The sequence below is a fragment of the Callithrix jacchus genome, chromosome 10 (assembly GCF_049354715.1).
Source record: "Callithrix jacchus isolate 240 chromosome 10, calJac240_pri, whole genome shotgun sequence".
Classification (NCBI taxonomy): Eukaryota; Metazoa; Chordata; class Mammalia; order Primates; family Cebidae; genus Callithrix; species Callithrix jacchus.
Genome location: NC_133511.1, coordinates 65,241,592 through 65,267,765, shown reverse-complemented (window position 1 = coordinate 65,267,765; position 26,174 = coordinate 65,241,592). Strand labels below are relative to the sequence as shown.

Sequence of the window (26,174 nt, the reverse complement as noted above, 5' to 3'; positions counted from 1 at the left end):
ATCCTTTTACCATTATGAAATGTCCTTCTTTGTCTCTTTTGATCTTTGTTGCTTTAAAGTCTATTTTATCAGAGACGAGAATTGCAACTCCTTTCTTTTTGCTCTCCATTTGCTTGGTAAATCTTCCTCCATCCCTTTATTTTGAGCCTTTGAGTATCCTTGCATGTGAGATGAGTTTCCTGGATACAGCACACTGATGGGTTTTGGCTTTTTATCCAATTTGCCAGTCTGTGTCTTTTGATTGGTGCATTTAGCCCATTTACATTTAGGGTTAATATTGTTATGTGTGAATTTGATACTGCCATTTTGATTCTAGCTGGCTGTTTTGCTCGTTAGTTGATGCAGATTCTTCATTTTGTTGATGCTCTTTAGCATTTGGTGTGTTTTTGGAGTGGCTTGTACTGGTTGTTCCTTTCTATGTGTAGTGCCTCTTTCAGAAGCTCTTGTAAAGCAGGCCTGGTGGTGACAAAATCTCTGAGTACTTGCTTGTTCGTGAAGGATTTTATTTTTCCTTCACTTAAGAAGATTAGTTTGGCTGGATATGAAATTCTAGGTTGAAAGTTCTTTTCTTTAAGGATGTTGAATATTGGCCTCCACTCTCTTCTGGCTTGTAGGGTTTCTGTGGAGAGATCTGCTGTGAGTCTGATGCGCTTCCCTCTGTGGGTAACCTGACCTTTCTCTCTGGCTGCCCTTAGCATTTTCTCCTTCATTTCAACCCTGGTGAATCTGACAATTATGTGCCTTGGGGTTGCTCTTCTTGAGGAATATCTTTGTGGTGTTCTCTGTATTTCCTGGATTTGAATATTTGCCTGCTTTGCTAGGTTGGGGAAGTTTTCCTGGATAATATCCTGAGGAGTATTTTCCAGCTTGGATTCATTCTCTTCGTCACATTCAGGTACACCTATCAAACATAGATTAGATCTCTTCACATAGTCCCACATTTCTTGGAGACTTTGTTCATTCCTTTTTGCGCTTTTTTCTCTAATCTTGGCTTCTCGTTTTATTTCATTGAGTTGATCTTCGACCTCTGATATCCTTTCTTCAGCTTGGTCAATTCGGCTGTTGAAACTTGTGCATGTTTCGCGAAGTTCTCATGTTGTGTTTTTCAGCTCCATTAATTCACTCGTATTCCTCTCTAAGTTGTCCATTCTTGTTATCATTTCATCAAATCTTTTTTCAAGGTTCTTAGTTTCTTTTCATTGAGTTAGAACATGTTCTTTTAGCTCATGGAAGTTTCTCATTACCCACCTTCTAAAGTCTGATTCCATCATTTCATCACACTCATTCTCCATCCAGCTTTGTTCCCTTGCTGGTGAGGAGTTGTGATCCCTTATAGGAGGTGAGGTGTTCTGGTTTTGGGTGTTTTCCTCCTTTTTGCTCTGGTTTCTTCCCATCTTTGTGGATTTATCCACCTGTTGTCTGTGTAGTTGCTGATTTTCAGATTGGGTCTCTGAGTGGTCGTCCAGATTGTTGATGATGAAGTTATTTCTGTTTCTTAGTTTTCCTTCTATCAGTCTGGCCCCTCTGATTTAGGATTGCTGAGGTCCACTCCAGGCCCTGCTTGCCTGGGGGTCACCTGCAGCAGCTGCAGAACAGTAAGGGTTGCTACCAGTTTCTTCTTCTGCTATCTTTGTCCCAGAATGATGCCCGCCAAATGTCAGTCTGATCAGTCCTTTGTGAGGTGACTCTTTGGATATACAGGGGTCAGGGAGCTTCTTGAGGAGACAGTCTGTTCTTTATAGGAGCTCAAGTGCTGAGCTGTGAGCTCCGTTGTTCATTCAGAGCTGCTAGGCAGGTACGTTTAAGTCTGCTGTAGAACTCATAAACTGCCTTTTTTTCCCCCGGGTGCTCTGTCCCGGGGAGTTGGGGCTTTAATTATGAGTATCTTTTACGTTGCTGCCTTTTTTTTTTTTTTTTCAGGACTGTCCTGCCCAGCAAGGAGGCAGCCTAGTCACTGCCTGCAAAGGCTTTGCTGAAGCTTTGCAGAGGTTTTGTGGGTTCCGCCCTGCTGCTGTGTGTATTTCCCTGCAGTCCAGTTTGTATGGGTGTGGTTAGAACTGCCTCGGCAATGTTGGTCCGCCTCTGTAATGGTGGACTCTGTTTGTTATGGTGGGTTGCCTCGACAACAGCAGGCTGCATCAGCAATGGCAGACTACCTCCATAGGGGTGGAGTGCCTCGGTAATGGCGGACGCCCCTCCCCCACAGAACTGGGCTGTCCCGGTCGTGAAACTCTCAACCCCGAGTGTTTCCAGTTGCTGTTTTTCATTTGTTTGTTTGTTTGTTTGTTTTTGTGGGTGTGGGACCCGCCGAGCCTAATCACCTAGCTCCCTGCCTCAGAGCCCTTTTTTTCTTTTTAAGTTAAATGGTTGACTCTCTCCCAGGTGTTCCAGTCACCTGCTGAAAGGGTGCCAGGATCTGTGTGATTTCCCATGTGGTGACCCACTGTGTCAACTGAAACAATGTCACTGCCCAGGAATCTCCTGGTCTGGCTTTATGTTTCAGTCCCGCTTAATCAGATGAATGGGCTAATATGCCTTCCCGGATCTCCAATTGCCAGTTTAACAGGGCAACCAGACTAGTGTATTTTTTACGGAGAGCAGCTGTGCTGCGGCGCCAGCCAAAACAGCTGCACTGGCCAAAACAGCCACGCTGGCAACCCGTGGGGCTCCTCCACCTGGGAATCTCCTGGTCTGTGGGCAATAAAGATCCATCTGGAAATGCAGTGTCCACTCACCCTCTATGCTTTCATGGGTAGCTGCAATCCTGAGCTGCTCCTACAGCACCATTTTGAATCCATGCCCCATTAATGGCTTTCTTAATCCTACCTGTTCATGGTGTATGGTAATGTGATGCTAGATTCCGTCTTCTAATATTTTCTGATATTTTATTTAAATATTTTGCATCAATACTCATAAATAATTTGAAAAATGTGCACTCTTCTTTTTTGCTCTGCTTTTTAAAAATTGAGTATAAATATCAATGTTATACTTGCTATATAAGAAAGAAATTGAAATTTTTTTCTTGAATTTAAGACCTTTGAATCAACTTATGGAGCATTAGGATGATCTAATCTTTCCAGATTTGCTAAAATTTATCTGTGAAACCATCTGTGCCTGGTGCTTTTTTGTGAGATAATTTCTTGATAACTTTCTCTGACTACTATGGAAATTAATCTGTTTAAGTATTCTATCAGTTTAGTTTACAATTTGTTTGTATAGAAGTTTACAAAGTAGTTCTAGTTTCTTATGGCTCTTAGAAATTTCTTTTGTTTCAATATTTCATTCACTCTCCTTTTTAATTTCATATATGTGTGATTTGTATCTTTTATTTGTGATAACATTAGCTAGTAGTTTGTGTATTTCCTTTTTAAATATAATTTATTAATTATATCTTTGTTTTCTCATCTCTGTCATTAACTTCTGCTTTTATATTTATTACTTTCTTCCTTGTGCTTTCTTTTGAGTTTCTTTGTTGTTCTTTTTCTAGATTTATACCCTAGGAATTTAATTAATTCATTCTTAATCTCTCATTTTTATTTATATATGTGTTTCCTCAAAACGAGTTGCATTTAGTGAATTCCAGTATTCCAAGAAAAATGTTTTTGAAATTTAAGATGACTATATAATGTATATATAGTGTAATAATGTAACATGTGTATAATGTATATGGAAAAATTTATATGTATTCATGGGACATATATGCATTATATGGACATATAATGTATATGTAATGTATATCAATGTAGCCTGGACACTTACACTAAACCTTCACTCCAGTGGCATCCATAAATTGCCTCTCCTAAGACACATGTGACACCTAAAGCATAAGGGCACTTTATGATGGTTGACTACAATCTTAGTACCATGGTCCCATCCATCACTGCCTCCTTAATATTATTTAAATTGCTGATTCTATTCAATCAACTGGTGGTAAATATTTTGCTCTTATATATTTGGCTAACCTGGTCTGTTTAGTGCCTATCCCAACAGCCTCTCAGCTGAAGTTTTCTCTGCTGCTGAGGGAACACCATATGCCTTTACAAGGTACCCATTGGGGACCTCCACAGCTTTGTCACCATACACAATTTTTGCAGACAAGATCTTAATGACAACCCCCTTCTCCAGGAATATAGATACAACATTGCATCAAGGAAGTCCTACTCCAAGAAAATGCATTTGATACACACATTCAAGACATTTAAGCCCAATATTTCTTAATACTTTTGGGCTCTGGTGGCAACATATTTCTCACTGACAAATTTTATTGCTAAATTGAAACAACAGGCACTCCTGTGTGTAATCTCAAAAACTCCGTTACTGTAAGCCTTTGGCAAGCTCCTGCAATGCCACCTGTAGTCTCTGGGTCAGCTATGATGGTCATTAGTTGCTTCAGGGCTTCTGATGCAAGATATTGTCCCTCTTGGCCTCAGGGACATGTTAAAATAACAAATGACAGGCTACCTATGGGCTGTCTTGGAAGTAGAGGCTCTCACAGCCTGTGACCCACCATACCCAGTTGCCCATTATGCTTTGAGTCATGGGAACATCAACCCACAAGCTCAGCTCGTCTACCAAGGCCTCCCTAAGACACGATGGAGCCAACCCTGGGCCCTCTGGGATATTCCACCTGCAGGAGGGGGTGGCCTCCTCATTCTCTGTCCCTTGCCAGATGCCAGGGTGCTGGAGGAGGTCACCCCTCCCCCAGGCCCCTTGGCTGTCTAAGAAGCCCTTTGGTGTTAACTGAGTGAGCAGGAAGGGGAATTCATGGATTTTGGAAACGGCATTGTTACCCATCACACGTAATGCAGCTTAGTGGAGAGCTGTTGCTTTCTAACCCTTAGCCAGGATGATGAAGGACAGAACCCAAGAACAAACACATTTGGTCAAACTTCAGGAAGTCATCCTCGCACTGGCTGTCCTGGCCAGGAAATGGCCAGCTTCACATTCATTATTAATTATTGGGCCATTACCTAAAAATTGTTCCCATCAAGGTAAAAAACAAATAAACCCTGGAAATCTCTTATTTCACAGACATCCAAAGTATAAATCAAAATCACATAACTCCATGTATACTAAGAACACAATGCAAGGCCTTGCTAGTTCACTGCTTGTTTTTTTTCCGAGTTATAGACATTACTAATAGTTATGAAGGCACACATTTCACTCCTTAGAATACACTATGCTGGGCTCCTGAAGGAGGCATCCTATAGAATCTTTATATCCCTGACAGGTCCCAATGGTGTCTTTAATGATGTCCTCAAACAACTTCTTTTCCAATTCCAATACAATAAATAAACTAAAGATCTTGAGTTTACCCCAGGTCTTAAGCTATTTTTATAATTTCAATCTTGCTCCCATCCCTCAAGAGTTAGGGGCCAGATTAAAGATGCATATTCTCCTGCAACTCATAACCATAGATTGTCCCCTAGACCAGGCAGCTGCTCATCTGATCCGGGACCCATTTGAACCCAAACTTCCACCCAAAACAAACCCTGTCAGGTGCAACCACACTCTGTTCTGCCAATGGTGGGTGTTATCACTACTGCCTTGGCTCCTTGCATTAGTTTACAATCAGAGGCCCAAAACCTTCAGCAGACCACTGTTTTAACCAATTATGACAAGTGCTGAGGCTCACATTAACTCCAATGGGTCCCCATGAAAAGGACACACCTGTCCCACATCCCAGATGACATTGCCTTTGCCCTATAATTCGCCTCTGAAGGTGACATTGCCTCAAATGACACACCTTAACCCAAGACCTTGATGTTGGAGATAGCTTTGCCCCGGTGCCACAGATGGCTTCAATCCTTGCACTACACTTGCACTCCACTGATGCCCATAGACTGGCTCTGTTAAGACACACATGGACATTGGGCATTTTTGTTTTTCTTTCTGTACTCACTGTGTCCTTAGCCCATGATCTTGGTATACTCCTTGCTCTCTGCTCAAAGGTACACTGCCACAGACCTCTAAACAAAACTTTAGCCTGCTGAAAGCCAATCTAGAAGCAATGGCTCAACAGATAACAGGCATTTTGTAACCTCACCCAGGTTCACAACATAAATAAAGAGATGTTCAACATCAGTGATCAGGAAATGCAAAACAAGAGTAAAACTAGGTGTCACTTTATACCCTCGCAAGGAAAGAAATCTGACCACACCAAGTGTCAGAGTGTGTCCATGGTGGGGGGGGTGTTTCATTTCCTGGGGAGACTATAAATTGATGTGTTATTTTGGAAAACAGTTTGGCTCTACTCCCAAACTTGAACATTCACACATTCATAGTCCAGCAGTTTATCCTGCTGTGTGGAAACTATGGAGAGGAGAATGAGGCTAGAAAGTAACAGAGAGGCCTATAAGGAAGATGGAGCCAGTCTATAAATGAGGCTGTCTGTGGAGGTAGACGGCAGCTATTCAGTTCAAGAGATATTTAAATCAACAAACCCTAGAACAGGAAGGTCATAGAAAATGACATCCAAATGGGCAGTAAGCATATTAAAATATGCTCACATTTGTTAGTTGTTAGGAAAATGGTATAACCACAATGAAGGACTACTACACACCCACCAGAATTTCAGAACTTGGATTTTTTTTTTTTTTTTTTTTGAGACAGAGTCTTGCTCTGTCACCCAGATTGGAGTGCAGTGGTGCCATCTCGGCTTACTGCAACCTCCACCTCCCAGGTTCAAGCAATTCTCCTGCCTCAACCTCCCGAGAAGCTGGGACTACAGGTGCACACCACCACGCCCAGCTAATTTTTGTATTTTTAGTAGAGACAGGGTTTTGCCGTTTGGCCATGCTGGTGTTGAACTCCCGACCTAAGGTGATCCACCTGCCTTGGCCTCCCGAAGTGCTGGTATTACAGGCAGCTTCACCTGCCTAGTTATAGGAAGGACAAGATTTGAGCAATCAGGGAAAGGTAGCCTGCATATAAGGCATTGTCTAAGAAGGTTGATAAAGGCTATACAACCCCTTCTCTTCCTACTTCCTTGGCCAGGCTCCAGCAGATAGAGTCAAAGGTTTCTTGTAGGATAGAAGTCCCTGCCTCAGCAGGGGCAGAGAGGCCTTGCAGCTGGGCTGGGCTGGGTGTGGCACTCTCCCTGCCCACTTCTACAACCTGGGGCAGGAACAAAAACCTGTGGGAGCCTCTGGCCACAGCAGAGCTCAGAGAATCTGCGGGAGCCAGGCTGACCCGCCAGCATGGTAGAGTTCGCGCCCTTGTCTGTGCCGTGGGAGCGCAGGCTGCAGACCTTTGCTGTCCTACAGTGGGTCTTTTCCTTCTTGGCGCTGGGTAAGTGGGGCTGCACTGTGGGACGGGAGACCACTGTACTCAGGTGGGGCAGAGCAGCCACACCAGGTGCACACGGCGGTGCACACGGCGCATTGATGGTGGGAAAACATTTATCCTAAAGGGGCCTTTATTGCACTCACAGCTCCTGCCCAGAGAGAACTCCTGGGCCTGCCCAGAGGCTTCTTGGGGGTGGAATGAGGTAGAAGTCACCGTGTGTGGCACTGGGCAGGTTATTTACCCTTCCTGGATTACACTGTGGGTTCTCCTTTGGCACTTGGATGGAGACCAATCTGCAGGCTGTCAGGTGGTGTGGGAAAGCCTCTGGGTGATGATGGGAGAGTTCTGGGCTCTGCAACCTGTTCAGAGAGGAGGGATTTTCCTTCTGTGCTCTCAGAGAGGAGGAAACCAGGGCTGGTAGTAGGGTAAGTGAGATAAATGGGAAGAACAGGAGGTCGGGGAGAAGATCCAGGCTGAGAGTAAACTGTGGAGTGGGCAAGCTGGGCACCAGGAACCCGGAGTCAGACTCAGCTGGGCAACTGACCAGTTGCATGACCTTGGCCAGCTCATGCCTGACCTCTCCAAGCCTCAACTTCACCCTCTGCAGAAAGGGGACAACAGTGCTGGCCTTGCAGGGCTCTTATGGAGGAGATGGAGAAATGGGCTGACCTCTGCTCAGCACAGACCTGGCCTGGGCCCTGGGCTGGGCTCACACTGGCAGGCATGGCCATGTCTCCTTGCCCACCCCACCACTGATGTGTGGCCAGAGAGACCACCCTTGCCCAAACAGAAGCTCTGCTGAAGGTAACATTTTCTGGCAAGGCCTGGATCTGGGGCTTGGGAAGAGAGAATGACTGGGCATCTGTGGGATTTTCCTTTCATCTGCTGGCACCAGACAGGGTAGGAACTGCTGCCTCCAGGGCTGGGGTTCAGTCTGTACACAGATACCACTTTCCTGGTTGTTAAAATGTTGACTCTCTCTCTCTCTGTCTCTCTCTCTCTCTCTCTCTCTCTCTCTCTCTCTCTCTCTCTCACACACACACACACACACACACACACACACACACTTCCTCAGAAACTCCCTCACAATTTTGTAGCTAAAAAATGCCCCCTTGGCAAAGCAGGCCCTCCAGGACCTTGCCCTAGCATCTCTTCTGATCGAGCTACATCTCTGTTCTAAGAGTTGTTAGACATTTTACACATCCCTGTATATCCTCCCTCCCTCCCTCTATCAACAACAAAAGTCACTGGTCACTGGAGGCAAAGGAACTGGAGCTCAGCAGGGTTTGGAAACACTGCATAGTTCAGAGTGGCCACAGACATGAGGCAGGAGCGGCAGGGAGAAGGCCGGCTCTGGGGCTCCTGGAGGCCAGGCTGATCAGCCAACAGCTCCTTCCCTCCTCAGCTGAGATCTGCATTGCGGGCTTCATAGCCCTCCTGTTTACAAGATTCTGGCTCCTCAGCGTCCTGTATGCGGCCTGGTGGTACCTGGACCGAGACAAGCCGCGGCGGGGGGGTCGGCGCATCCAGGCCTTCAGGTGCTGGACCATATGGAAGTACATGAAGGACTATTTCCCCATCTCGGTGAGTACTGAGGCTGGTTGGGGTGGGGGAGGGGGTTGGCTGGGGTGTGGTCATGGCCTGAGTGCTCGCATCTCCACGAGAGAGTATGGCCCTGCATGCATTTGGAGAGTACTGGGCTGGGAGGCAGGAGCTAGGGCTTCCGCTACTATGTGACCTGGAGAAGAGTCCAGCTTCTCTCCCATCACAGTTTCACATCTGCAGGGATGTGGAGCTAATACGCGGATAGATGAATGTCCAGCATTTGAAGGAGCTCCATGGGGTATATGGTGTGAGGCACACCAATGTATCTTAAAGGCATAAACCCATCAGCACCCCAGGCTTGGGGGTAAAGGTAATACACACACAGGTCCTAAGGACCATCTAGCCTCACACTCAATACTCACCGGAAGAGGAGGCTGACACTCAGAGAAGGAGGGAATGTCACCAAGTTCACACAACAAGTTCTTTTACAGATTTCCAAGTGTGTACACTGACTGTGGATAAAGGGACAGGGGAGAGAGCCCCGAATTGTTCTCAGATCCTACCCTGCTCCTAACTCTGGCATGTGGTGTATCTTTGGGCAAAGCCTTATCCTGTTCTGAGGCTCAGCTTCCCCATGTATGTAGTAAGTACACTGATCCCTCCTCCTCTGCATGCTTTCCAATCTCTGGCTTTCCAACCCCTGTTCCCTCGTGGTCATTGTGGACACTTGGCCCTGGACTTGAAGATGTGTCCAGAGCAGATCCCTGGATTTGAGACCTTTTGACTCCTTCAGTGGAATCCCTGAAAAGCCTTGATCTACGCAGCCAGGCAGTGATGGTTTATTGGCCAGATGGATAGGATGGGGCAGGCAGTGGGGATGCAGAGAAGGGACAGGCAGGGGCAGTTGGCCCTCCTCTGGAAGTAGAAGAAAGGGGTAAGATACAGCCCTTGGAGATTGGCAGACTAGATTTTGACCCCAGGTCTTCCCATGCCATACCAGCTATATGATCGTGGGTAAGTTAGTCTCTCTGAGCCTCAGTCTCCTCATATGTAAAATGGGGATAATGCCACATACCTCACGGGGTTGTGTAGATTCAATGAGGTGAAACAGGTAAAGCACCTTGCAGGTTTTCAGTAAACGGGTAGCTAGTATTATTTTCCTGAGGCAGTGGGACTCTGAGGAGACGTGGACATGACCTTGAATCTGGGAAGGACTCTGAGAGCCTAGGGCCCTGCTGCTCTGATCTCCACACCTGCAATGACTTCTCCCACCCCGTCTGGGAGCCCTACCTCTTCCTGTCCTTCCAGAAACAAGGTCTCCAGCTGGAAAGGGGGGAGGGGCAGGGAAAGCAAGCCCACCAAAGCTAAGCAACTTGTCTGAGTCATGGGAATGCAGGATGGTGGGGGCTCCTGCCCTGCTTCCTTCTGAGAGTCCTGGGCCCAAGAAGGACTAGCAAAGGCTGAGCCACACTGGAATGCAGGAGCTTCTACAGCCCAGTGAGCAGGGCCTCCGGGCAAAGGGCAAGGGAGGTGCTGGGCAAAGGGCAGGCAGCGGCTGGCAGAGACTGCCATGCTCACAAGGGGTGATAGATGTGGAAGGGCAGAGCATGGTCTAGCCTGGGGAACCCAGGAGGGGGGTAGTCTCCCCTGCCCCTCATATGTGCTTCCTCTGCGGGGCCCCCTCCTGGGTCTTGTCAGCAAAGAAACTTAGGGCTTGCTGGGTTCTAGGAGCAGCCGTGGACATGTCACGGGCAGAGTCCTCGTCACCACCCCAGAACCTCTGCACTTTGAGATTGACCTCCCTTTCCTGCCTCTCTTCTCTCCAGCCTGGGCTTCCTCTAGTGTGCCAGGAAGGTCAGAGCTTCACTGGGAAAGTGTACTGTGGCCAGCCTGGGGAGGTGTGTGTGACATCAGGGACCAAGCCAAAGAAACCCTGAAGCAGGTTTTGGCTCTGACCTCACTCCCTGCTCTGGAGCTGAATCCCAAGCTCACTGGGGGGAAAAGCAGCCTGAAAAAGCAACCACGCAATACAGGCCCAGACACTTGCCACAGGGTGAGTCCTGAGCCACAGCCTGACATTCAGCATGGCTAAAGCAGAAGGCAGGCCTGCAGATGAGGCTGGGGAGGTCCTCAGGTCAGAGAGTGGAGGCCACTGGAAGCCATCCCGCAGGCCTGGGACTGCTCATCTCCCAGGGTGTCTTCAGCCAGCCCGAGGGCCTCCAAAGACAGTAGCCGGCCTTCTTTGCACCTGGAGCGTTTCCTCTTGCAGGTCTGGCAGAAATGCTGAGGCAGCTCTATGCCTACCCTATCGACATCCTTCCTGCTCCTTCCCAAGTCAGGTGGCTCTTGAGGAGGGTATCTCAACCTTAGCACTGTTGACACTGGTGGGACACAGGCCTTGATTTACAGAAATGCTATGTGCACCGTTTTTTTTTTTGTTGTTGTTGTTGTTTTTCCCAGGATTCTCGCTCACTGCACGCCCCTTGCAGCACCACCTGCCAAGAGCAATGCCACTGAGTGGCCAGCAGAGGGCGAGATGATGGTCACTTTGACTTTGTCCTTAGCTGGGCCTGCGGGGTGGGGCTGTGGCCTGCAGACTCTTTTTCCACAGACCTGCCCACCCTCCCACACATCTTCAGTGCCCAGGACCTGCAGGGATCGTGGGGTGAGCAGACAGTAGGGAGCCCCAGCTCTGCTGAGCTCCTCTCATATTCACAAATCTCTGTGCTCCCCTGACACATGCATGTGGCCGTCCAATGATTTCTGAGCTTTTATCAGTTCTTAGCGTGTCTTTTTTTTGAACTAGTGTCTGGTGATGGAATTTCAAGAAAAATTCAGAAACCATTTCTGGGCCTCGGAACTTTTTAGTCACCCAGTCAACTTCCCAAAGAGCTAATGGTGGATGTCAGGCAATGTTTTGTGTGGGAGGAGCTGTTCCCACCAGATACTGAAGACCCACCCAGTCGCTGGGTTTCCCCGGTGCTGAAGATTTCATCATCCAGAGCAAATGCTGTCTCCACAGGCCAAGGCCTTAGGCACCAAGGGCTGTGGTCAGGGCTGTGACCTGCTGTTAGGAAATGCTGCCCACATCGTTCTGTCACTGTCAGAGCCAGGCTTGGGGCAGCGTGCAGGCCACCTCCCTGACCCCATGCACCCCTCCCTGTGACACAGCCTCAGCCCTTCTGCAGCCTTCCAGGCGCCTCTAGGGCCTTAGTGCCTGACCTCCTACCTGCCACCTCTCAGCACACTGGGGTCTCTTAACCTGAGTCAGTGAGACAGGTGGCTAGCTTTCATCCAGGACAGAAACCCCAGCTTACACAGTCTAGGATGCGTGCTTCCTTAGCAGTGGAGTTGCTGGGTTAAAAAATCAGTTATATTTTTTGGTTTTGGTAGATGATGTCAAATTGCCTTTATGAACGGCAAAATCACCCTCCCACTAAAGAGAATGAAAATTTATAAGCAGGTGTTTCCATGCATTGAGCTAGGTATGTTTTTAAAGAAACACCACCACACCAGGCACTGTGGCTCACATCTGTATTCCCAGCACTTTGGGAAGCTGAGTTGGGCAGATTACTTGAGGCCAAGAGTTTGAGACCAGCCTGAGCAACATGGTGAAACTCTGTCTCTACTAAAAAATACAACAATTATCCAAGTGTGGTGGCATGCACCTGTAATCTCAGCTACTCAGGAGGCTGAGGCACACGAATTGTTTAAACCTGGGAGGCAGAGGTTGCAGTAAGCTGAGATGGTGCCACTGCACTCCAGCCTGGGCAACAGAGTGAGACTCTGTCTTATAAATAAATAAATAGCAGAGGCCATGTCCTGGTCAAGGACAGGAGAATGTGGAGCTGTTCAGCTGGATGGGGCAGACAGGCTCCAGGCCCTACGGATGTCTCCAGTCTGCTCTGGGAGAGGGCAGCCAGGCCTCTGATGCTCCCCAAAGGCAGCAACAAGAACCCTCAGGGAGTCAGTGGATGAAAGTCACAGCTTGATGACAAGAAGAACTTTACACTGGCAAAGCTGTGCCAGAGGGGAAAGGCTTGCCCTTGACCTGAGGGAGTGCACATTGCAGGGCCGGGGCTGTCCTACCAGGGAGCCTCCCACTGGGGCATGTGGGATTGGGCCAGAAACCCTGGGGACCCTTGGATTCTGATGGCCAGGTCTCCCAGATACAAGGCACTGAAAAGGGTGGCCCCCGCGTTCCTTGCAATCACCACCCACAGCGATCATCTTTGCAGATTCAGCTGCTTGGCACAGCCCGTCCAGTAACTGGCCAGGAGCAGCATCTGTTAACTAAGTTCCCTCCTGCTTCACCTTCACCCCACTTCACCTAGAAGCTGCTAATGACGGCGGCTCTGTCTTACCCAGACTACAAAGTCCGTTGGACTCTGCTACATCCTCATGCTGCAGGCCAGGCCAGGCCCACGCAAGTTGCTGCGATGACCAGGGAAAGAGAGTGGCCAAGGGGCAATGAAGGCCTGGCGAGGGGGAGCAGAGAGCCACAGGGGCCCACAGCATGCCTACAGGTAGTCAGGGCCAGAGCCGCCCCTGGTGTGTATGCGCTTTTTACCCAGCAGGGCTCAGCCCTCAGCCAGTGAAGGCTCACTCCTACATCTGCAGCACCAATATTTCACTTCGAGACATCCAAGGGGGATTGGTTCCAGGAACCCCCCGCAGACACCAGAATCCACAGATGCTCAAGTCCCTCATATAAAATGATGTAATATTTGCCTATAACTTAGGCACATCCTCCCACACACAGTAACCCATCTCTAGAGTATCTATGATACCTAATACAATGCTATGGAAATAGTGGTCATACTGTGTGTAGGGTATACTGATAAGGGGAAAAAGTGCGTCTATATTCACTACAGGTGCGACAATCCATTTTTTTCTAAATACTTTCCATCTGAGGTTGTTTGAATCCGTAGATATGGAACCCACGGATATGAAGGAACATGTGTTTTGTTTGGTTTGGTTTGTTGGGTTTTTTTGAGACAGAATATTGCTATGTCTCCCAGGCTGGAGTGCAGTGGTGCAACCTCGGCTCACTGCAACCTCTGCCTCCCCAGTTCAAGCACTTCTCCTGCCTCAGCCTCCCTAGTAGTTGGGATGACTGGTGCCCACCACCACACCTGACTAATTTTTTTAAAATTTTTTAGTAGAGATGGGGTATCACCATGTTGGCCAAGCTGGTCTCAAACATGTTGGCCAGGCTGGTCTCAAACTCCTGACCTCAGGTGATCCACCAGCATCAGCCTCCCAAAGTGCTGGGTTATAGGCGTGAGCCACTGTTCCTGGCTGGAACATTGTTTTCTTAAAATGAGGCTGTTCCCGCACGGTGGTGCCCCCGTGTGGCCTTTTGATGGCTTCACGTTACATCATGTCCAGGTGGTGGTGGTATAAATAATTCCAGGCACCATGATACCTGAGCTTCTCAGTAGCCCTCGGAGGCAGCAGGGACAGGGCCAAATACTGTACTGCCACTTCACCGATGAGGAGCCTGTAGGAGAAGGAAGCAATTTGACTCAAGCCAACATCAAATCTGTGGCACGGCCAGCAGCATGGTATCACCAGGTGCTGTCACATACCGAATCTGAATCTTTGTGAGAACCCAGGTGGTCAGACATATGGATGAAGACCTGGAGGCTCAGAGGAGGGTTTCCCAAGGTCACACCAGTGAGTGGCAGAGTCAGGGTTGGCACACAGGTCCTGCCCTGGCTCAGCAGGTTGCTGTCCCTGCAGCTGGTCAAGACTGCTGAGCTGGACCCCTCTCGGAACTACATTGCGGGCCTCCACCCCCATGGAGTCCTGGCAGCCGGAGCCTTTGTCAACCTGTGCACTGAGAGCACTGGCTTCTCTTCCATCTTCCCCGGGATCCACCCCCATCTGATGATGCTGACCTTGTGGTTCCGGGCCCCCTTCTTCAGAGATTACATCATGTCCGCAGGTAAGTCTTTCCACCCCTGAGCAGCTCGGGAAGGTGACAGACGTCTCGGGGGGTTGCAACAGTTCTGTACTTCCTCCAAGAGCGTGTGCAGTAGGAGAAGGAGGCTGGGCCCGAAGAAGCACTTCCTACAGCACCATGCTGGGCGCTGAGTCCAACAGGGGTTTGGGAAGAGGGAGAGGGCTCCGGGAGCTCCTGGCTGGAATGGGGTACAGTGGGGGAACCCCAGGCCTCTGTAGGCATTGCTGGTGATCTCTTTCATGGGCTACATGTATTTCACAGCCCCCGTTCCCTCACCTCATACCTGACCCACCTTTCTCTTTCCCCAGGGTTGGTCACATCAGAAAAGGAGAGCGCTGCTCACATTCTGAGCAGGAAGGGTGGTGGAAACTTGCTGGGCATTATTGTAGGAGGTGCCCAGGAGGCCCTGGATGCCAGGCCTGGATCCTTCACGCTGTTACTGCAGAACCGGAAGGGCTTCGTCAGGCTCGCCCTGACACACGGGTATCAAGCCTCTGGGAAGAGCACTCTGGGTTCAGTTGGGATGGGAAGACGGCAGAGACGAATGCAGATTCTATTTTGGCACGGAGATTCTCAGTCCACTCACTATGAAGATTATATTTTGGTGTCTCATGTCCAAATACCTAGAAAAGTTTCCACAAGGGAGACTCAATGATCTAAGAAACTAGGTGGCAATGAACATATTCCCCAAAGCTGGCACTTGACCTGAGACCTGCTCTATCTAAAAGAGGGATATTTGGAGTACATTCAGAGCTGTTCTCCCCTCTTGGGGTGAAACGTCATTGAGAAACATGAGCCAGCCGAGATGGGAGATATTTTTCTAGGAAAAGCAATGCAGGTTTTTATATCCAGGAGGACTCCCTGAAGCATTCTGGTCTACCTTTTGTGGTGCACCTGGAAAGTTGTGGCCCTGCGAGGGACCTGCCCAAGGTCAGATAACAGGGCTATGAAGGTCTGGGAGATAACCCAGGCCTCCACTTCCAGCCCAGGGCACTGTCCTCTGCTCCATTTCTTGGTCACTGAGTCCCTGCAGGAAGCTAACAGGTCTTTCAGCTTGTGTGCCTTCTCTGGGGCCTCCCACATGCCCTCTTTCCTCTGTTTCTCTCCAGGGCACCCCTGGTGCCAATCTTCTCCTTCGGGGAGAATGACCTATTTGACCAGGTTCCAAATTCTTCTGACTCCTGGCTGCGCTGTGTCCAGAATCGGTTGCAGAAGATCATGGGCATCTCCCTCCCACTCTTTCATGGCCGTGGTGTCTTCCAGTACAGCTTTGGTTTAATACCCTACCGCCGGCCCGTCACCACTGTGGGTAAGTCAAGGACCAAACTGGGAGAGAGGAGGCTATAGGGACAGGGCAGGTTGTGTGCTGCAAGGGGTCAAGGAGACGGGCCAGATTTATTCCTGCCCTCATGGGGCTCACATTCTGGACTGGTAAACACGCACACAAGCAGATAGAATAGCAGACAGTCTGGGATAGGAACTATAACAGAGGTGCCAAGAGTAATAGTTGCAACCAATTGCTGAGCAGCTGGTGTGTGCCAGGCACTACACTACACTGGCTGCCCTAAATGAAGCAGCTCAGCTTATCCTAACAAGTGATTCTCCTGCCTCAGCCTCCTGAGTAGCTGGGACTACAGGTGCGTGCCACCATACCCAGCTAATTTTTGTATTTTTAATGGAGACGAGATTTCACCATGTTGGCCAGGCTGGTTTTGAACTCCTGACCTCAAGTGATCCACCTGCCTCAGCCTCCCAAAGTGCTGGCATTACAGGTGTGAACCACCACACCCAGCCATACCTTCAAGGCAGAAATTATTATCCCCATTCATTGATGGGAAATGGGCTCAGAGAAGTTAAGTAACTTCCAAAATATCACACTGTCTTTGAATAACAAAGTTGAGGTTTGAATTAGGATCTGACAATGCCAGAGATGGAGGGTTTCATCCTTTTTTTTTTGAGACGGAGTCTTGCTCTGTTGCTCAGGCTGGAGTGCAGTGGCACGATCTCAGCTCACTGCAACCTCTGCCTCTCCTGCCTCAGCCTCCCAAGTAGCTGGGATTACTGGGATTACAAGCACCCACCACCACGACCGGCTAATTTTTGTATTTTTAGTAGAGACCAGGTTTCACCATGTTGGCCATGCTGGTCTTGAACTCCTGATCTCAAGGGATTCCCCAGCCTCGGCCTCCCAAAGTATTGGGATTACAGGTGTGAGCCACTGCGTTTGGCCAGGAGGGTTTAATTCTAACCGAGAGGATCTAGTGAGCCTTATGTATGGTGAATAGGTATTCCAAGTATGTTACATTTGTATGTAGAGCAGCAGTCAATAGACTCTAAATCACATCCTAAGGGATTTTCCTGTAAGAATTGACCGTGAGCTTAACCCCATAGACATAAGGCCATTTTTTTCAGCTATTTGGACATCTCTTTTGCTTTCTTCTTAGATTCTAACTACATACCTCTGACAGACTGTATTTTTCTCTTGTATTTTATGAGACAGAGTTTCACTCTCGTCACCCAGGCTGGAGTCCAATGGCACGATCTCAGCTTACTGCAACCTCCAACTCCTGAGTTCAAGCAATTCTCGCCTCAGCCTCCCGAGTAACTGGGATTACAGGCGCCCACCACCATACCCAGCTAATTTTTGTATTTTTAGTAGAGACAGGGTTTCACCATGTTGGCCACACTGGTCTTGAGCTCCTGACCTCAAGTGAGCTGCCCACCTTGGCCTCCCAAAGTGCTAGGATTGCAGATGTGAGCCACCGTGGCAGGCCCCTGACAGACTTTACAGAGAGAAGTCCATTCACTTCATTTCCATCCATCCATTTACTTGCTAGGTGAGCACAGACTTTGGAAACCTCTACATCATGAACTCCCCTGTGTCGTGTGGCAATATTTTTATGAATTTTAATACTTCTGCTGCCTCCAGAGCTGTTGCCAAGAGGAAAGGGCAGAGGAGCTGCCTTCCCAGTCAGGCAGAACCAGAGAAAGGAGATGAGTTAGGTCCTTCCTGATTCTTCTCTGGGATGAGAGAAGCCACTTCAGGTCAGTGTGGAGGGGTAGAGGGGAAAGAAGAGCTGCCTGGGCTATGAACTCACCTCATCATAGAATTACAGCCACTTCCAATCTTGGCATCTTGGTCTCCCCAAATTATATAGCCTGAAGGTGAAGGGCACATCCCTAGGGTTTAAAACCTGGCAGTGGTTCTTCCTGCCTATGTGACCTCAAACTAGTCAGGGAACCTCTCTGGGCCTCATTGCCTCATCTGTCAGACAGGAATAATGACAGGTTTGTATACCCATAGCATTAAAGGGGATATTTCATGTAAAGCACCTAGTGCGTTGCCTGACATATTGAAATCCACCTGCTGGCTGGGTGTGGTGGTCCACGCCTGTAATCCCAGCACTTTGGAAGGCCAAGGCAGGTGAACTACCTGAGGTCAGGAGTTCGAGACCAGCATGGCCAACATGGTGAACTCCCGTCTCTAGTAAACATACAATAAATTAGCCCAGCATGGTGGCGCATGCCTGTAATCCCAGCTACTTGGGAGGCTGAGGCAGGAGAATTGCTTGAACCAGGAGGCAGTTTGCAGTGAGCCAAGATCTTGCCACTGCACTCCAGCCTGGGCAATAGAGTGAGATGAAAGAAAGGGAGGAAGGGAAGGGAAAGAAAGAAAGAAAGAAAAAATCCAGCCATTGTTATATCAGAATCTTGGAGTTGCCCTAATGTCTTAAAATTCATTACCTAAGATTAGGGTTGGAAGGAATGGCAATAAGAGCACTTTTCTGCAGGGATGAACCATGGAACTGGGCACCTGCCTCAAGGGCCCCTTCCCTACCCTAAGCCACTGCCCACCTCTATTTCTCTCAGTGGGGAAGCCCATTGAGGTACAGAAGACACTGCATCCCTCAGAGGAGGAGGTGAACCAGCTGCACCAGTGCTATATCAAAGAGCTGTGCAACCTCTTCGAAGCCCACAAGCTTAAGTTCAACATCCCTGCTGACCAACACTTGGAGTTCCGCTGAGCACCTCCAGACAGAGGGCAGGGCCACCATCAGGGAGCCCAGCAGGAGGTGCTGTGCTCTGAGAAGACATCCTGGAGGTATTTGTTGAACATATCTGCAGAGCCTTCCCAGACTCCTACAAATCCAACCCATGCCAGGCTGTGAGTCATAGCAGGCAACTCAGAAGAGGAGATCAGACTCTGGCACTGCAATCTGCACTCCTGCTGCAAGCCTCCTGCTCCTTGGCTTCTGTCTGCTCAGCAGTGAAACAGGAGAGAGGGCTGGAAGAGAATAGTTTCTGAGGTCTCTGTTCTCTGTTGTAATGTCATTCAAATATTATAAAAGGAAATGTAGGGGAAAAAAGAGAACAGTGAGGTTTTTATTTCTCTGGCCTTGAGTAGCACACAAAAGAAGTCACCAGCTCCAGTCCTTTCTCCTATAAGCCCCGTCATCCTGCACCTCATCCTTCCCTCCCACCCTCAAAGTCTGCCCTCTGCCCTGAATCAGCCCTCTTTTGCATCAGGTCCTCCCTCCCCATGCTGGAGAGGAGGGGTGGCCAGTAAGCCCCTGCATTCACCTTAGGTAGCTTCAAGTTTCTGAGTTCTCTGGGTGATGGAGTGGCAGCCAGAGGCACTCAGAAGGTGGGTAGGGTGGACTGTGCTCTGTTACCAACTGACTGTATGACTGTGGGCAGCCCTCTTTTCCCTCCCTCTGAACCTCAGTTTCCCCAACTGACTCTGAATCTTAGCTCCGACATTACACAGGCTGAGGGCTCCATAGGGTGCTTCTTACTCATCCTTTATAACTTCAGCCCCTGACCTTGGCACAAAAAAAGGGGGCTCTGTAAATGTCAGTTCAACAAATGAGAGAATTATATTTTAGTACGCTTCTCTTTCTTTCTACCCCCAACCAAGAGGGCTGGTCAAAGCCTCACCCTTGACCCTCAGCCTGGGCCTGGGGCCCCATCTCACCTTCCCAGAAGCTGGATGAGACTGGGCCAGAGAAGACCATGCTGATCGATTCTTCCTGATGTAGCAACCCTAAGCTTACCACCTCTGGCCCCATTCTGTTGGGAGAGAAGTGTAGTCAATTTGTTAAGACACAAGACAGGCCAGCACAGATAATGGAAACCAGATGTGAGATGTGTGCATGTGTCTGCAGGGTTGTGGGGATGTTGGGGGGTAAGATGGGGATAGACTCCCTGATCAGAGCTCTAGATTCCTGGGTTAGGTACATACATCAGTAGGGAGAGGACAGAGGGTGGCTGGGTTGGACGAGGGTTTGTGACTCTCCCTCACCCTCTAGTGGGGAAACAGAGCAGATCACATCCATAACCACAACATGGGGGCACTTAGGTTTCAGTCCTGGCTCTGGCTCTGCCCCTTTTCAGTGATCCTGGGCAAGCCACTTCTCCAAACCTCGATTTGTCATTTGAGACATAAATACTATAGTATCCATGTTCAGTTTGTGAGATAACAAGCTATTCCATGTTCTTTGTGGAATGATGTGCAGTATGTGTGTGAATTAGAAGCCAGGTGGCAAAGGTACCCAATGTCTCATGAAAGTGCCTCTTATTATCCTACTAGGCAGCATGGACTAAGGGTCACAAGAGGAGCAGGAAGAAGGAGCAATGGAGTTCAGAGAAGAGAGGGATGATTTACAGCCGAGGGCAGGACTTTGAGGGGGTGACATGTGGGCAGGGCCTTGAAGGAAGGATGAGATTTGCAAAGGAGATCAATAACTGCCATATTAGTTACCTACTGCTGTATAACGAACCACTTCAAAACTTAATGGCTGACTGGGCATGGTGGCTCACACCTGTAATCCCAGCACTTTGGGAGGCCAACGTGAGTGGATCATTTAAGCTCAAGAGTTTGAAACCAGCCTGGGCAACATGGTGAAAAAATGTAATTTTTCTCTTCAAAAAAAAAAATAATAATACAAAAATTAGCCAGGCATGGTAGCTAAATATCTATAGTCCCAGATATTTAGGGGACTAAGGTGGGAGAACTGTTTGAGCCCATGTGGGAGAGGTGGCAGTGACCAAAGATTGTGCCACCATACTTCAGCCTGGGCAACAGAATGAAACCCTGTCTAAAAGACAACAGCAACTTAATGGTTGAAAAGCACGAGGATTTATTACTTCTCACAATCCTGTGGATTCTCTGGGTGGTTCCTCTTGGGTCTTGCATCTGTATCCAGCCAAAGGGTCAGCTGGGGCTGGGACAGCTAGGGATGTTAAAAGGGCTAGGCCTGTCTTTGCACATGGACACTGGGTCTATCTCTATACTGACTGATCTGTTAGCAGTCAATGGTGATTGATTTCAAAAAATGAGAGCCAAAGCTTCACAGACTCAAGTCTTAGGCTACACACCTCACAAGCATAACTTCTGCTGCATTCTGTTGGTCAAAGCAAGTCACAATCCAGCAGATTCAAGGAGTAAAGAATGGAACCCCTCTCTGGATGCGAGGAGCAGCAATGTTACACTACAAAAGGGTGCAGACACATGCAGGGATTCTTACTGCCACCTTTGCAAACAATCTACCAAAAATTAAGAACTAATAGCCTGAAGCACAACCACTCCCAACCCCAGGCACACACACCCTGGAATTCCCTGTGTGACCGTGGCAACAACATTGTATATCCCAAAGATCCCAGCTCTGCCTCGCATCTCTGCCCCATCTCCCTCTCCATCTCCCCCATTGATCCCTCATGCATGGCCATAGCGAGCTGTCTAAAACACAAAGCTGACTGCGTCATTCCCTACTCAGCCTCCTTCCATGGCTCTCCATTGCTCCTAGGATAGGGTTTGGACCAGTCTGAAACCAGAGGATCAGGATCCGGCAAGACCAGAGGATAATTTGAGGACGGTTTAAAAAGGAACTTTTTTTTTTTTTTAATGGAGTATCAAGTTGAATGATGAATCATCTGTGTGCAAAAAAAAAAAAAAGAAAAAAGAAAAGAAAAGAGATGGAGTCTTGCTCTGTCGCCCAGTTTGGAGTGCAGTGTTGCAATCTTGGCTCACTGCAACCTCTGCCTCCTAGATTCAAGCAATTCATTCTTCTGCCTCAGCCTCTAAGTTGCCGGGATTACAGGCATGCACCACCATGCATGGCTAATTTTTGTATTTTTAGTAGAGATGGGGTTTTACCATGTTGGTCAGGCTGGTTTTGAACTTCTGACCTCATGATCCACCCGCCTCAGCCTCCCAAAAAGAGTAGACTTCTCTGTCTCCCAGTGGACTGGGGACCCCCCTTAGGCTCTTATTTATGGTGACTTCAGCCCCATCCAACCCAGCTCTACTGCCCAGCACAAGACCTCAGCATCCCCAGTGAGTGGGAATTGGTTGAGTAAATGAATTCTCACACATGTGCTTCCTCTCAGTCCCACCCACACCAGGCCTGGGGCAGGGATCAGGGGAAGAAGACACAGGCCTTGCCTCTGAGGTGATTAAATTGGTTATCTATCACTGTATGACAGACCACTCCAAAACTTGGCTGCTTTAAGCAACAAATCCCCATCGACTCTCGGTTTCTAGGGGTCAGGTGTCTGGGAATGGCTTGGTGGAGTGGTTCTGGCTCAGGGTTTCTCATGAGATTGCAGCCAGGCTGGGGCTGGGGCTGTGGTCTCTGAAGGCTTGAGTGGGGCTGTAGGACCTGCTTCCAAGCCTACTCGTGTAGCTGTTGGCAGGAGACCTCTGTTGTTTGCTATGTGGGCCTCTCCACAGTGCTGCCAATGACATGGTTTTTCCCAGCGTGGGTGAGCCAAGAGAGAGAGGCCACACTGCCTTTTATGACCTGGTCTCTGAGTTCCACACCATCAATTCTGCCTTACTCTCTCCGTTAGATGTGAGTCACTAAGTCCAGACCATACTCCATACAAGGGTGTGAATACCTGGGGGTGGGATCCCAAGAGCCAGCTTGGAGTCTGGCTGCTGCAGTGATAGTGGATGAGCCTCAGAGACTAGACTGTGCCACGCCGATGCTGCGTGCTTCTGCACAGGACAGCTTGACTTGGAAGACAGAGAATGAGCTGGCCATATAGAGGGGACCGAGAGGGGTGGGGGCAAGAGTTTGAGCAAAAGCTGCAGGTAAGAATAATGACTGTAACCCCCAAACCTGTACCAGGATGGAGTACAAGGTGGTCATTAGACAGAGGGGTGCCAGGACACAAAATAGGGGGTTGGGGAGAGACCTGAAGGGCCAGAGGAAAGAGGTCTCTTCTTTCACAGCAACCTCGGAGGCCTCATGTTGAAGACATCAATAGCACAAGATGGAAGGAGTATAGAGCCCTGATCTCAAAGGAGGGCTGCCCAAGAGAGCCACCCAAGCAGGAATATCCACACTGGACTTTGTGTGTGAAAAAACATGACTTTTTACTGGCTCAAGCCACTGAGGTAGGAGTGTGTTTGTTATAGCAATTGGCCTCTCCAACTAATGTGCCAGGAGCTATCCACATAAGGACTCAATTACTCATTTAGCACGTCCTAACAATGCGGGAGCCTCACCCTCGTGTGGGAAGGCAGCCTCCTCCTGTCTGTACACACACAGATAAGGACAGCAGAGGATGGCAGGATGTGTCGGGCCTGGTAAAGAGGGTCAGAGGCCCTCAAGTAATGGAGACAGCTGGAATCTCTTCCAGAAATCAGCCTGCACTTTGACCTGGGGAGAAGTTCTCAGACATTATTTCCCAAGGGGACAAAGGGCCTGCTGAGGCACAGTCCCTCTGATACTGCTTTGTGGTGACTTGGCAAGGGGTCTGCCAGCGTAGCACAGCCAGCAGCCACGTGGCAGGGGCAAGGCTGCCAGTGCAAGTCAGGTCCACTTGCTGAGTCTCAGCTCACAAAGGGACTGTGTTTTGTGAGGGTTCAGAGGCAGGAAGGAGGGAATAGGTCATCCAGATGGAAGCTGCTGAGTGAGCAAAGACAGAGGGGAGGGAAAGTGCAGGACAGACATTGACGATAGCTGCAGTTGTGATACAAGATGCAAGGGTGAGTGTCAAAGAAAAGGAGGCTAGAGGTAGGTCAGTTTTTTTTCAGAAAACTTTTATTGAGTCCTTGCTATGTGCCAAGTGCTGGGGACAGACTGGCGACCAAACTGGATCAGGTCCCTGGCTTTCCCTTGTCTACTGACAGGTGGAAGCCAAATGTCCAGTAAGGAGTCAGGAATTTCTCCCTGAGGGAGGGAGGAGCCCCGGAAGGTCCTTGAGCTGGTGTAGGTCAAGGGCTAGGCCACAAGTGCAAAAAATGCCTTGGGTTGAAGTGAGCATTTGTCTTAACGACCTCGTGGAAGGACAAAGTCAGCACCTCCTAATAACTCTCCTAACAACTCTCAGGGGCCCTCAGGGCTGCATTCATTGAGGATCTACTATGTGCTAGGCTCTGGATGGGATGCTCTACATGTATTATGTCAATGACACCCACAGTGACCTCTTTATAATAGATGACGTTCATTTGTCAGAGAGGTTAAAGGACTTTCTGGAATCCTGGCCCCAAGATGTGGACTGCCTGCCCAGACAGCTATCACATGCTCCTCACACCCTGCCGGGTTCTGACCTCAGACCCAGTAGATTGACACAATGGAAATGGCAGAGGCTGGAGAGCCAGCCAGGCTGTGGGATGGACCCTGTGCAAGTCAGGTACACTTGCTGAGTCTCAGTTTCTTCATTTGTAAAGGGTTTTTCCACAAATGGGTGTTCAATAAATGTCAGTACTTCCTCCCTCTTTCCTGTTATAAATTCCAGAAATGGTTTTTGAAAGACCTGTGAGAGTTTACGTCTATCACAAACGAGGTTAGGGCATTTCTTAGACTCTAGAGTCCCTTTACTCCCTGCTGGAAAACCAGCCTGAGTGTTTCCATTTTCAACAGCTAAGCTGGTGCACACCCAGTCACATCCTTAACAAGAGGGTGAAGAGAAAATGATGGTAGGCAGCTCGTTTCTGGCAGCCCCTTTTAAAGCAGACCTTAAAAGAACAAAAAACAGCCACAAACCCCGTCCTGATCAATAACATGTCAATAATTAAAGATCAAAAGAGGCTCACCTCTAAAAAAATAAAGTTAAATTGTTAAAAGCAAAAGCCTCCATTTGGGGATGCCCTGTCAATGCTTCTTGAAATGCTTTTGATAAAGGACCAGATTTTTGGTTTTTCCTTTTTACCAATCCTTCATGGACCTATCTATTTTATAAGGCACAATATAAGTTACTAGAAAAATGAGAGAAGAAAACCTAGACATACTATAACGTTTTATTATTAGTTTCAAATGACATAAAATTAGTGTGCCATATTGCTCTGAAGTTTCCTAACAGTTCCACTCCATTCCTGTACTTATTTTGTCAGGAACCAGGAACAAGCTGTTCATGGACGTGCATTGGTCCCCAGACCACACTCGAGTAATGCAGCACTGCCCTAGAACTTGTGGCTAACTGCTGGCACTGTAAGATTGTTGCGAGTTAAGAAACACAAAACTAACCGGTGAATTGCAAAGTGCTGTACACGAATTGGTTAGGGATGTCATCTTAGCCACTTTCATCAGGTAAGCTGAGAAGGCTCCTAGAAGGGCAGGACTTGCCTGAAGTCACGTAGTTTGTAAGTGGCAGATGCATAACTGGCCTCCTAGCTCTCATCCAGGGCTCTTCCTATTCTGCCTTGGGCAGTGGGTACTAGGATGTGTCACCCAAGTGCATTTTCAAGGAAGAACTCCATTCCCAGCTGCAGTAAGTGCGGTCTGCCCCTTCTGAGATCACCTCTATTGCAGAGAGCTGCTTGTGCAAAGGCATATAGCCAATGACTGATCCAGCCAGGGTATAAAGGCAGGGCCACTTCAGCCAAAATCAATACAACTCTGATGGGCCATTTCAGATTGACTTCTCCCTCCATCCAATTTTGCTGCCTTCCCTTCCTTCTCATGGTGTTGACTCCAAAGGTTCTGTAATAAACATCCTGCAGGCTACATACCATCTCAGAATCCACTTCCTGGAGAACCCAATCTGTGACATCATGGGTATGTGAAGAAGTAAATCCCAGTACAAGGGTCAGAAGGGTTAACTAATTTGTCTGCAGTCACACAACTTTAAGTGGTGGAGCGAGGATTTGAATTCAGATCTGACTGCAAAGGCTGTATTTTTGTCTGATACAGTGTGACCTGACTACCAGCTTGGGAAACAAAAGAAAGGATCAGAAAAGTTGGACTTAATCTGCAAAATTAAAAATAACTCTTATTTATTCCAAATGGCCCAGCCATTTTAGAAAACAGTTTGACAGATTTTCATAAAGTTAAACATAGGCTTACTATACAACCCAGCAATGGTGCTCTTAAGTATTTACCCAAATGATTGGAAAACAGGTCTACATAAAAACCTGCACATGAAT

General features: G+C 48.5%; 1 protein-coding gene across 8 annotated transcripts; it reads left to right on the top strand.

Moving 5' to 3' along the window:
• Window positions 1–7,158: 7,158 nt before the first annotated feature.
• Window positions 7,159–21,774, top strand: MOGAT2 (monoacylglycerol O-acyltransferase 2). Of its 8 annotated transcripts, none has more exons than XR_008475151.2 (7): window positions 7,159–7,290; window positions 8,693–8,871; window positions 14,578–14,782; window positions 15,109–15,283; window positions 15,910–16,109; window positions 17,301–17,637; window positions 17,730–18,585. XR_008475151.2 is itself a non-coding variant. In XM_035265396.3 (7 exons), exons 2-7 carry the CDS (start codon window positions 8,043–8,045, stop codon window positions 18,823–18,825), a joined length of 963 nt encoding a protein of 320 aa, XP_035121287.1. In that variant the 5' UTR covers window positions 7,159–7,290; window positions 7,895–8,042; the 3' UTR covers window positions 18,826–21,774. The 8 variants fall into 8 exon arrangements, 7 of the variants coding, with proteins under 7 accessions (XP_035121287.1, XP_035121288.1, XP_002754829.1 ...); XM_035265396.3 differs by lacking the exons at window positions 17,301–17,637; window positions 17,730–18,585 and adding exons at window positions 7,895–8,091; window positions 18,671–21,774; XM_035265397.3 differs by lacking the exons at window positions 17,301–17,637; window positions 17,730–18,585 and adding an exon at window positions 18,671–21,774 and having other exon boundaries at window positions 8,751–8,871.
• The last annotated feature ends 4,400 nt before the right edge of the window (window positions 21,775–26,174 follow it).

What these genes read in the sequence shown, in the direction of transcription:
- MOGAT2 (XM_002754783.6), top strand. Translation starts at nt 7,200, where the DNA reads ATGGTAGAGTTCGCGCCCTTGTCTGTGCCGTGGGAGCGCAGGCTGCAG. An exon ending in AGGACTATTTCCCCATCTCG is followed by an intron (nt 8,872 to 14,577) that starts GTGAGTACTGAG and finishes CTGTCCCTGCAG; the next exon opens with CTGGTCAAGACTGCTGAGCT. An exon ending in AGATTACATCATGTCCGCAG is followed by an intron (nt 14,783 to 15,108) that starts GTAAGTCTTTCC and finishes CTCTTTCCCCAG; the next exon opens with GGTTGGTCACATCAGAAAAG.